This window comes from Nesoenas mayeri, assembly GCF_963082525.1.
Source record: "Nesoenas mayeri genome assembly, chromosome: 2".
Taxonomy (NCBI): Eukaryota; Metazoa; Chordata; class Aves; order Columbiformes; family Columbidae; genus Nesoenas; species Nesoenas mayeri.
The window spans coordinates 29,117,992-29,130,635 of NC_137543.1; the positions used below are offsets into that span (position 1 = coordinate 29,117,992).

Consider the following 12,644-nt stretch of genomic DNA (forward strand, 5'->3'; position numbering starts at 1 on the left):
AACTGATGATACATGCATTAGAGGTCAATCTAAATGATTAGTCCTCCAAGAAATATCTCAGGTTGGTTGAGATTAATCCTACATTTACTATCAAAACCAATGTGCATATCTCATACTGTCTACAACCAAATAAAGAAATTTAGGGAAGCACCAAAAACTAAGTTATGAGGAATGTAATCAACTTTCCAATTAGTAGATAGTTCTGAGATTACTGCTCTTGTCAATTAATTATTGTTTTAATTTGACTGTTGACAGAGTTCAGAAAGCCAGCAATTATTAGCCTGAAAAGTTTCAGGTGGAACAAATTAATGAAAGAGAACAACCAGTGATTTTGTTAGCCAGTCTGCCTTAATAAACAGGGTCATAGTAATCTTCCATATCTTCAGCAAGTGGCAAGCTCAGACAGATTTTTTTCTCCCCACCGACCTGTTGACACATGTCCCACCAAATTCAAAACAACCTGGCAATTGCTTAGAAGCATCTGAAACTCCAAGTAGCACAACTGAAGTCCTAGATTCTGATCTGGTCATGATGGACAACATAACCACCATCTGGTCTGTAAGCAAAAGCTTCTCACCTAAAAACTCCTTTCTAGAATTAAAGAGTGACACTAGCAAGGCAGTGATCCCTAAGGTCAGCCATTTACATATTGGCTTCTTGTTGGTGTGCTTGCTCAGCACCTTAAATTTTAAAGCTACTTTTCACCTTTGTCTTCTATGACACAAAAAAATACCTCAGATGCAATATTGGGATATAAGCCATTTTATACATCCTTCTTGAAGCTAGATGCTCTCCCAGAAGAGATTTACATGGTCAGGCACAACTAATAAGAGGTTGCTAGACTCTACAGCTATACAAATCTATCCTAGACTCCCGTTAATATTCACATTTTTTTCTTGTAATCCATTTATTTCAATCACATACTTCAAAGTATAACCTTGTCTCTTCATGAAAAGGAAAAATATTGTGAAGCTACATATTTTTTTTTATAACTGTTTTAGAGTAATTGCAGGAATTGACAGAGGAAGTTCACTACAAGGCATAAATATACACATTTTGGACATCCTGATCATACAAAATTCTCAAAGCCCATGCAGTTATGAAAAAACAGATCAATTATTTATTCTCTCTCCTAGCTATACACACTGAAATTTCTTAATTAAAAACAAACATATTTAATCTATACCAACCTTTACTTTAATTGACTGTGGACATGAAATAATTACTGGGAAAATACATCACAATTTTACTTGTACAGAATTTTTAAAGAAAATGTTTTTAAAGAAATGTTTTGATATTTCAACTCCAGGTTTTTATTGGGCTAATTAGATCCAATTTGTGGGAGTTCCTCTCTTGCCATGATACTTGGAGCCAGCAACTAAAGAAAGCAGCAGAATTTGTTCATGACAAGATAGAGAACTCAAAAAACACTTTTTGCTACAAAACTAGATGCAATATCTTTTCAAATTTTTTGCCCCTCTGCTGTGCACAGCAGTAGACATCAAGAAGGCTCTTAAAAACAATGGAAAACAAAATGCCAGGAAGCAGCAAATTTTTACAAATAGATACACTTGACTAGAAAGAAAGATGAATTTATAACTAAGGATCTTTTTCCTGGGTTTGTTCATCAAAGGTAGCTGCAAGGTATAATACACAGGAATAGTTGTCAGTAGAGGGGTGAAGCTGCCTAAGTGTTACTTTAAGAATAAAACACAAGTGTTTCGTGGTAAAAGACTCAAAATGTATTGTGCTCACTTAGAAGTTTTTCCAACATTATAAAAACAATGCACAGAATTTTCTGTCAAAAAGTATTAAGGCATAAAGTTTCATTCATGAGATTTCTGAAGATATTTCATATAAAGTCTGGAGTTCGGGTCTGAAGCATATTTCTTTTGAGGAAAGACTGAGAACACTGGGTTTGTTCAGCCTGCAGAAGATAAGGCTGAGAGGGGATCTCATCAATGTTTATAAATATCTCAAGGGTGGATGTCCAGAGGATGTGACCAGACTCCTTTCAGTGGTGCCCAGCAATAGGATGAGGGGCAATGGGCACAGACTGAAGCACAGGAGGTTCCATCTGAATATGAGGAAAAACTTATTTACTTTGAGGGTGCCAGAGCCCTGGAACAGGCTGCCCAGGGAGGTCGTGGAGTCTCCTTCTCTGAAGACATTCAAACCCACCTGGACACTTTCCTGTGCAATCTACTCTAGGTGAACCTGCTTTAGCAGGTGGGTTGGACTACATGGTCTCCAGAGGCCCCTTCCAACCTTAATCATTCTGTGATTCTGTGAAAGTCAACTAGTTTAGCATAAGTAATAGAGAGGTTATTAAAAAAATTAAAAAAAAAAAAAAAAATTAAGAGGTACATTCCAATCTTACTACATTGTAATAGAATGAACTGTCAAATGCCCTCACATAGATGAAAGATACGTTGGAAGATAAATTGATAAATTCCATCTTGAAAAAGTTCTTTAATCTAATGAATATCAGAGTTTTATGCGTACGGTAATCATGCAGTTTAAGCATAGTGAAAAACCCTTGGGACACAACTTTTTATGAAACCAATGAATTCTCATTTCACATCTTAAAATTGTAGTTATTTCAACTTATAAATTATTCATTTTGAATACTTTACATCTTTGTTATGCTGTTCGAATTCAAGAACCGGATTTTTTTTTTCTTTGGGAAACTTCTCATGGCAAGCACACAGCACACATTACCTTAAATAAATATATGTTGTAATCTATTATTTTTTATGGCATGGCCAGACCTTGCCTAAGTGTGTTCAAACTGATAATGAAACTACTCTTCCTTGCTATTACACTATTGTGTTTTTTAATTCAGAGTATAAAGTAATAACATGGAAAAAAATAATAGAAACACGAGGGGAAAAAAAGGTAGAGAAATTAAGTTCTCTAGCAGTGAATCACCATAAGAAACTACATATCATTCATTGCACAGCATGTCTATGAAATGTTATTAACCAATCATGGCACTCTTACAATCTTGGAAATTCACACTAGAGCTGAGCTTATGCGAGTTATACTCATATAAATCAGGGTCAGACTGCAGTTACAGGGTGATGTTATTCCATACTAGTCAGCTGGTGAAGAACTCTGGTGGTGGCACTTTTATAGCAGGAACCCTCCTCGCTCTTTTCAGCTTTATAATATCTCCTTTATGACCTGCAGAGAGTCTTGAAGATAAAAATATCTCTAAGAGACTGACACTGAGCAGGGAAGCATTAGTTTTGAAATGCAAGGAAGCAAGCCTTTGTTAGATTTTCCACATTCAGGTCATATATCCGATGGGCAGTTCATTCCCATATTTCCAAGATGGAATTTGAAAGCTAGTTCTGAAGCAAATGTATTTTTCTCCAACACAACAAAATTTAAAAAGGAGATGCCTGGGTACCAAAGGTCACTAGCTTTGGCTACCCCTTGTATAGAGGCAAATTTCCTTGAAAATCTGGGCACAAAGAGAATTCAAATTCCCAACAAAGAGCATGTGGGATAGATCGTCTACTGTTATGGGCTAATGCACTTCACTGCCTTATATAAGGCCCCATGTAAAATTCAGCCTGTGTTGTCATCAGCCAAAAAAGAAATATAAAGGGGGTCTTCTACAATTATCTTTATTCAGTGGGTTTGTGCACTTGGATGTTTTTATGTCATCAAGCATTTTCTGTTCACCTATTAGTTTCCATCAGGAAGAATGAAATAACAATGAGGGTGTTAGGTTATTTTATGTAGAAATGCAACAAAAACATTTCCACAAACAAATAGTTCAAAAGCACCATTCACAATTGGTTTTCAATATGAAATAGCAGAACACACAACACATTTTTGAACATTAGTCTGGTTTCATACAGTGCTTTTCAAATGCTGTGATAAGAGGTTTTTTCAAAATAGAAGATTGAATGATGGAAGTGTATTGACTAAGGCAGGATCTGCCTTTTTTTGTTATTCCATATGTCGTTACAAGCTTTTCACACTAGAAGAAGCTTTATATAAATGATGTACTCTGCAAGAACTGCCCTTACTCTAAGAAAAATATCAGAAGCCAGTCAAGATAGCAAGGCAAAAAGCAGTCTAATTTAAAATCTGTCAGAAACACAGAGCCCTCCTGGTGAGACTCTCTATGACAAGGTCTTGGATATGAGATCATATCCAAAGCCCAGGTTCTGTAATAGAAGTTACAGCTTGAACTCAATTGCTTTTACAGCCCCTCACTTATACCAGAATTGAATTATATCTACTGAAGAGTGAACTTCATCTCTGTCTGTGGCTGAAGAAGGAAGTGCTGCTGAGTTGTACAGAGATTTAACCAAGACAGTAACCAGGATAATTCACTTATAAAGTGTTCACCTGGCAAAGACAGTAGAACGCTGTAATAAATTCAATAGGATTACACCAGTAATTGGGATCGGAGGTTTACATTCTCTACTATGCTATACCCTGAAGATTTATACATCTATGAAATGCCTGCATGTGAGATTTTAAACAAGATCAGCATGATAACATTTTAAATCATGGTATAATAGCATAAAAACCACATTACTGTAGAGACTGTATTCCCTTTTGTATAGTCTTTCTGGATCATAAATCTAGGCCTCCTGGTTGAAAATCCTTCATAATGGAGTCCAGTCCCCTATCAACACAGCCACCTATTACTCTTTCATTAGCATATTTAACATCATCTGCAAAGCAGTTGGTCTCTTTGTCCCAATGGTGTCATAAGAGGCAATTTCAGAACCTCCCCACCCCTGCAAACTCAAGTTTGTTCATGTCCATTCTACATCTAACATCAGGTAAGATAACATAAATGCAGAAATACCTAAATGATCTGTCTAACATTTAACAAATATCTATTATACACAAAATGCTTTTTTAAAATGAATACGCAGACATCCAGGTTATTACATAACCTCCAAAGTGTTTCTGGTTCATTAATTGCTATTTTGAGTTTTGGACTCTATACTGTTGGTACTTTATCACGTGCATACCAGAGCCCAGAAGCTTCCTCTTCTAATATGTTGTAGAGCACAAGCGTTTTTTTTTATATATAATGCAGAAAGACAATAATTTCAATGATGCATTAGAGACCACATGTTGAATCAGCAGCAGAGAGAAGATGAGCTCCTGTTTGACCAAAAGCTCTGGAACGTCCCACCGCAGTGTAAGTATCTCGGAAACACTAAGCTCATCCCATGAGGATTACTAGGGTGCTGGAGAATGGCATCTTGTTTTTCTAAGATCTTCAGAAGTATCTTGCAAAATGGAAGAGTATCTTTAACCATAAGAACTGTTCTTCCTTAGATTTCTCATCCATTCTCAGATTTCTCATCTCATTTCCCTCTGAAATTGGAGATGGTATGCAAAGCATTCATATAGGTGGCCAGTTTAAATGGTTGCCTGAGACCTCAGAACTGTCCTTAGACAAAGAACAATCCTTCAAAGTATAACTATATTTTCCTTTTTAAAGGATATTGTGTCCTCTAAAACAGAACAAGGTTTCAAAGTAGAGGACAACCAACATTTTTGAACTTTTGAAGATATTAGGGGTTAAAAAGAGAAGGCTTAATGACTTCATACATTAATTTACTTTTGAGGGAGATGAAGGTTCATATATTAAATGAAACTGAGCATGACATTCATATCAGCTAACTTCATACGTTTAGGCTGGCATGCATTGAAAGTAAGTCATCTGACCTGTTTTAGTTAAACTGATCTGTAAAGACCCTTATTTATTTCTTTTTCCAACAGAAGGAGGCTAATATAGTAATCTGAGATTTAAAAGTCTAGGCTTTAATTGCCAAAGCTGTAAGAGGTGATTCTTATGCACAAAGTACTGTCACTCAGAAGAAGTGTCTCCAATGGTAGAATTTATCATCTCTATTTTTTTGCCTTACCCCCAGTACCACCTCAGGCTCCCAGTAACATTGCCTCAAATTCCGCATATTTGAAGCCAGACTATCAAAAGGCACATCGGTGAATTAAGGGCTTGTGAAAAGAAACACTAAACCTAGTAATAAACCAGATTTCTTCCTTTCTTCAGCTGTTTCTGCTCATACTATTTTTGGTCTACAGGCTTCTCAACTCCACAGTCTGTAACACTTTTTACAGGTCTGAAGATTTTAGTTTGGCTGTTTCTTCCAACCAATCAGTTACACCAGCATAACATCTCCAGGTGAAAAAAGCTATATAAAGCCTTGGGCTGAAAGTCAAGTCTCTGGAGACCACAGGCTTCTGTGCTAAGTTTTACATCACCACAGAGCAATCCCCCATTGTCATCACTGTCAAAAGCAGAGAGTGGGGGAAAACAAGACCTTAAAGTCTTCAGTATCATGAATCTGTCCTCAAACTTAATAGCATAGGTACTGTCACTCACTACTTTTAATACACAGGATAAAACATAAACCAGGGTCCTGGCAATGACAAGAGGAGTAAAAGAGGAGTAGAAAGATCTGAACTAAGATCTCCCTCTTTCATGTGCTCGATAAGATTGTGGTGTGTCCCTGTAGTTTCCCCACAGCAATCACTGAGTTTTCCGATGGAACAAAGGAAAACAAGGAGAACTGAGGAGAACAAATCTAACTCCACTGTACTCAGACAACATCTTTTTACCTTATTTTTGTCAGTTCAATCCAGATCCCAGCATTCCAGTTCAAAAAAATACACAGATGTTGAGAAGGATCAAGCAAATTGCATGGCCATGTACTATTCCCAGTGCACTTTCAATTTATTATAAACCCAGCAAGAATTCATAAGGCATTGCACAAAAGCTCAACAACAATTATTCCTAACTGTAGGCCTAGCTGGTTCCCAATCTTAAACCAGCAAGAGTTTTGCTAATAACTGTAGCAATAGCAGAAATATACATACCTTTGCTTAACACGATCATTATTTACTTGTGTCCACTGTGCTGATGTAATCTAACTTGAACTCTATCTGCTCTCCTCATGTCTCCTAAACAGAGTATCCAGGACATATGACACTAAGGGATATTTTGAATAACTGCAGTGCTGCCACACTGCAGAAGATTTGCAGAGTGGAGCTGAAAGAACTGAATTAAAAAGAGACTCATGAAAATCTGTACAGGTCTCTGTTGTTTAATTGGTTTACCCCGTAGACTGAATATAAACTTGTGTATCAAGGTAAGGAAAATCATCAGCAATGACAGCATTGGGGGCTGTTATTTGTGTCAGGAAAGAAGATTTCACAGCAGGTATCTAGAGTTTAATTTTTTAAAAAGTAATTTAAAAATACAGTTTGCCTGTCACAACAGTAAAGTTTTAAAGGAAAAAAAAAAAAAAAGAAAAGAAAAGAAAAGAGACTGGAATCTGAGTGCAACAGAGTCAGAATGTGAAATCTGAATGTCTCCAGGCTGTTAATTCAGGAGAGGGTGTAGACTGGCAATTACTAGAAATTAGATGGAAAGTAAGTTGTGACATTCTGTCAGACTTCACCTGCAAGTGCAGAACATTTATAAAAATAAACTCAGCTCAACACTTCTGCTTCCACAAAGCATGAAAATAAGAAGATTGAGGTTATTTTCTCAGTGTAATAAAAATGAATCTGTTTAATATATTCAAACGGAAAAGCATGTTTTGCAATTTTAAGTAGTGTATTTATCACACTATATTCAGGAATGTGGAGTAACATTTTCAAAAGTGTCCAAGACCTTTCACTGGCTACAGTTTGAGTTCTGTTGAAAAGTTTGGGGTTTTTTTAGAGTAACTGCGATTTGCAGAATAGCATTTCCCAGATGTCACTGGTCCTGGAGTAATAATTCCATGAATGCAGCATTTTGAAAGCAGCCCTGTATTGTGTCCGTCCCACTGAGCTCAGTTTTAATCCTTAGTTCCCTCTGACTGGGAGCAACATTACAGGACTGTAGACAGCATTTCCCCAGGTATGGATTAGGAACACTTGCTTTGAGATAGCTTCAAGAGGAATAAGTGTTAGATATGATAGTTTAGTAAAGACATCTTAGACTACTAAAACAGTACTTTTTACTATTTATAGTAATTGTTCAAAATCCACTCTTGGTTTCAATAGACAAGTATCATTTTTCTCTGTATTTCTCTTTTATTGACTGCAATACAGCAACATTACTGTCCAGATTTATTGTATTGCCTTATTTTTTTTTACATGCAAAAAATATATGTACTATAATGGAATTCTTTAAGATAATTGCCAACATGCTTCTCTCCATATAATACTTTTTTAACTCAATCTCTATCCTCCTTTGTACTTTTTTCTTTAAAGTTTTGCAATAAGACCTTTTTTTTTTTTTTTAATAATTATTTGACAGAACACAATTGTAGTGACTTCTACAAGCTGTGCAAGATCTTTGGAGAGTATTATTGGTTTGGAAAACAGGACTTTTTGTGACCTAGAGGAGTGAAGATCTCTTGTTTGTTTAAAAGCAAAACATATTTTTTGAGGAGAAAATTATTGCACTTTGTTTCCCACTCAGACTGAGGGAGAAGGGAGCAGACAGAAAGCATGTTTTAAAAATTTCTCTCAGATGGTATGTGCTTTGCAGCCATTTCTGGTGAGATGTGAGCACACCAATCAATTCTTCTCAGACAAGCTTTGATACCACCTCTCTACTTAAGATTTTACTGGTACAATCTTTCAAGTGAACAGATTATGGGCACATGTCATTGCATAAATCTTCCATAAATTATACACTTATAATATGGGAAGAGGACTTGAGATGAGGGAGTGGAATCATTTACTTATGGCACCAGTCTTAAATTAGTATAAATTTCCAGTGCAGGCAACAGGTTGCCTGGCTTCAGCAATCACACTGTAGTGTGTAGGAGCTTTTCACATTGCCACAGGAGCCAGACTGCTCTAAACTCCTGCAAACTCTGAGAAGACCTTTGGAAAACTGGGACTGAAACTGAGAAAGCACAGCAAGGAGCAATACCTGAACTTCATGAGCAAACAGCAAAACCCTATTGGGAAAAAAAAAAAAAAAAAACAAACAACAGTCAGTGAAAGTAGACTACACAGCTAAAATGCCTAGAATGACTTTGGCATTATCCAAAAATAAGTAACTGTCTTTCATTTACAACATGAGATCAATACTGCAACTCAGCTGTATTCCTAAAGTATGACTAGACCAAATGCCAGGATCAACTGAACTAAATCTCTGTGTATGATGCAGAAAGCCAGAATTACAGTACTGAACAGGGAACATATCATGATCATGCTATATTCATGTGAAATTAGGCAGGCAAACAGCTGCTGCTATTCTATTTCTTGCAAATAGTCCCTTAATCTCCTTGTAAAGAGCACTCCACCTCCTTACAGAAGAAAAATCAAGAATAGAAAAGTGCATTGAAATACACAAAAATAAGGAAATTACACAATTTAGATTATCCATAAAATCTTGATAGGCTTCACTGTGTGTGGTGATAAGACCTCTTGGTCCTCAGGACAGCCATTTCATACATTACGAAAAGGACGGTATTAATAGAATGAGCATATATGCCATGTCTTTTTTGCCATAACTGAATTCTTTTCTATCAATTTTCAATTCACTAACCTTAGACCCTGCTCTGAAGGGGATGATTAAATTCTTCTAGCTGTCCCATGATGTTCTCCCTTCTAACAGGTATTTTACAAGCAACATTTAAACTGTCCCTGACTTATGACAAATGAGGATAACCCCTATTTTACAAATAGAGAAAGCAATGAGATATCCCAGTCAAATTTCCTCAAATCTGCATGCCTAGTTGGAGGTACTAAATGTGTGACTCATCTCTTAGCAGCCTCACAGAGCACTTGCCTGCTCAGTCTGCAGCTATTAGAGGGTCACAAACTTCTGCAAGCTGGAACCCAAGGTCTTCCGTCAAGCCCCCAAGAGACAACACATGAGGCATTTGGGGATTAAAAGTCTTGCCTAGTATCAAAAGGAGCTCTGTGGACTAGGTAGAATCAGCAGTCACTTTTACAAGGTGGAATTCATATCACCTTGAAGGAGGATCCCCTTGCAATGTCACCTGATTAAAAACTTTCCTTACAGTTGAGGTACGGAAGCCACAGACTGTGATCTCCTTTGCAGATGTTACAAACCTGAATCATGACAAAATTAGCCACAATTCTCTACCACACACTGAATAATTAAAAAGCAATCTTAATCCTGACATATTTTGATTGACAACTGTGTAGCATTATAATCACTAAATTTAAGAGTTCAAGCATGAATTCCCAGGTTAAAGACAGAAAAAAACCCAAAAACCTAGACAAATCTCACCCTGTGCCACCACACACAGTCTTTAGGCAGTATTTTGGAGAGACATTATGACTTTCATGTAATCCTGCATTAAAACACTATCTCTTTCCAGCCAGTCTTCTATATCATTCAGTACCCCTCATAGTACAGCAATAGCTTTTCTGTAAAAGTTGTCAAAGTGCTTTACAGATTGGAGTTGTTTAGCCCTGGAGAACAGAAGGCTCCAGGGAGACCTTACTGTGGCCTTTTAGTGCTTAAAAGGGGCATATAAGACAGGGACAGACTTCTAGCAGGGCCTGCTGCAACAGGACAAGGAGTAATGGTTTTAAACTAAAGGAGGGGAGATTCAGGCTAGACATGAGGAAGAAATTTTTTTTATGATAAGGAGGGTGACTCATTGGAACAGGTTGCCCAGAGAGATGTTAGATGCCCCATCCTGGGAAACATTCAAGATCAGGCTGGACGGGGCTCTGAGCAACATGATCTAGCTGAAGATGTCACTGCTCATTGCAGGGGTGTTGGACTAGATGACGTTTAAATGTCCCCTCCAACCCAAACTGTTCTGTGATAAAAGTTTTTATTTGATATGAGATTGCCTAGTTAATGAAATGTGAGTATCTTTATTTGCTCCAAGCAGGTTTGGATTCAAGACTTTAAGGTTTCATAATGCGAAGAAACATGTCTCCCAAACTTTCCTGGTCATTGATTAGATCTATTTTGAGTCAAATCACAGTGACAATCACTTGAAATGCTGTCTCCGCAGCCTCAAGCTACTCTCCTGAAATATCCCTGAGACATTTTCTCAGGGCTGGCCTCTAACCCTGTGAACATAACTTCTTTGAAGCTCCAGAGCAGGAACTTTGGAGTCCCTTGCTGTGCTACTCAAAAATTCAGTAATTAGAGAAGCAGAACTTGAAAGCACATCTTTAAAGCATCAGACAGCTGCTTCATTTTCTCCCAATGCATCTTTATTAGATGTGTCCGTTGCTTATCAATTCTGTATGTTCTGTTCTGATTTTAGGACTAGATTAAGGACTTCTTGGACCATTAGTCATTTCAAATAGTCCACAGAGATGCAGGCATACTTTCAAGGAGTATAGCAGATACCATCAGAAACATGTTGCTCAGATCTCCTGCACAATACTGAACAACAGCTAAGTTGCACCCACACAGTCCTCTGGCTAAAGATGCTAACACACAGTAGAGATGGTCAAATTTGTTTTCAGAGTGCTTTCCATCAACCTACTAAAGTGAGTGACAAAATCTCTTAGAGGCAGAGCTAGAAGGCTATATAGACATGCAAAGGTGAAGATTCAGGAGTCAAATTTATCTGTTGCACTGAATTAAAAGGAACTTATTTTCCACTACTTTGTACCAATAATCAGGCTTTATCTTATTTATGTCTTGGTACATGGTGTTGGTATGGTACCATGTAGGATCCTGTATATCAAATTCTTTATAGAAAGCTCCAGCAAAACAGTGTTTCTTTCCTGTTCACCATCTCATCCACTGGTAAAAAGCAGGTCCCACTCCAGACTGACAATTATCTGAAGCAGCAACAAGGCAAAGTGAATTGCTAAAATGTTATTTCTAATTCTTTTTGGGGAATCAAATCTGTCTCAAATCATGTTAATGTAAATTACTGTGGCAACTGTGACATCTCTGTCTGAGAGCATGTTAATGTAATTTACTGTAGTGAATATCATATCTCCATCTGCTAAAGCAATCTGTTAAGATTCACTAAGATTATTATCTTCAAGAGGCAGAGGTTTTTAATCTTTCAGGTTGTTGTTTTTTGAGTTCCTTCTGATAGAAATAGTATCTAACGTGATGCTGACTGGCAACATTTGAATAAATTAAAAATGGAGTATGCAAATTCCTAGCTCTTATCAGCTCACTGTAAAATAGCAGCTAGTAGGAAGTTAAGGTCAGAATTTCAATTGCTTAAAACATCCAGTTTCAGCCAGGATTTCATCATGAGTGTCAGACAGTGACGAGGACTGTGAGAGTAATATGATAAACTGATTTGCCTGAATTATGTCAGCTTTTAAGAAGTCTCTGCTTGTTATCAGACATCGAAAAAAAACTGCTCCAAAGTAAAATATCCTACCTTGAGAAGCTATGTAAAAGTTTAAAAACAAATAAACAAACAAAATCAAATTGAAACAGTGAAAGCTTGACAAGGTTACGAATATTTCCTTATTATCATTAAGCAGTGTTTAAAACAGTGGGATACAACCTGTAGGCACTGTCTCTGTGAAAATCAGGAAAAAAGTCTGAAATATCTCAAGGAATCAGAGATCTTTCCTAAGACATATATAGTCTGTACCCATAGTGCTTAATCTATTATTATATGGAAATATGGATATTTCTATTATTAACTGAAAAAGTT

At 36.9% G+C, this 12,644-nt stretch overlaps 1 protein-coding gene across 1 annotated transcript in view; it reads left to right on the top strand.

The window, feature by feature from the left end:
- Positions 1–5,109: 5,109 nt before the first annotated feature.
- Positions 5,110–12,644, top strand: part of CNGB3 (cyclic nucleotide gated channel subunit beta 3) — a gene marked incomplete at both ends in the record, with an annotated part of 101,374 nt that continues 93,839 nt past the window's right edge. Inside the window, one exon of the mRNA XM_080364120.1 lies at positions 5,110–5,179. Coding sequence (XP_080220246.1) covers positions 5,110–5,179 — 70 coding nt within the window. The remainder of the gene's footprint in view (positions 5,180–12,644) is intronic.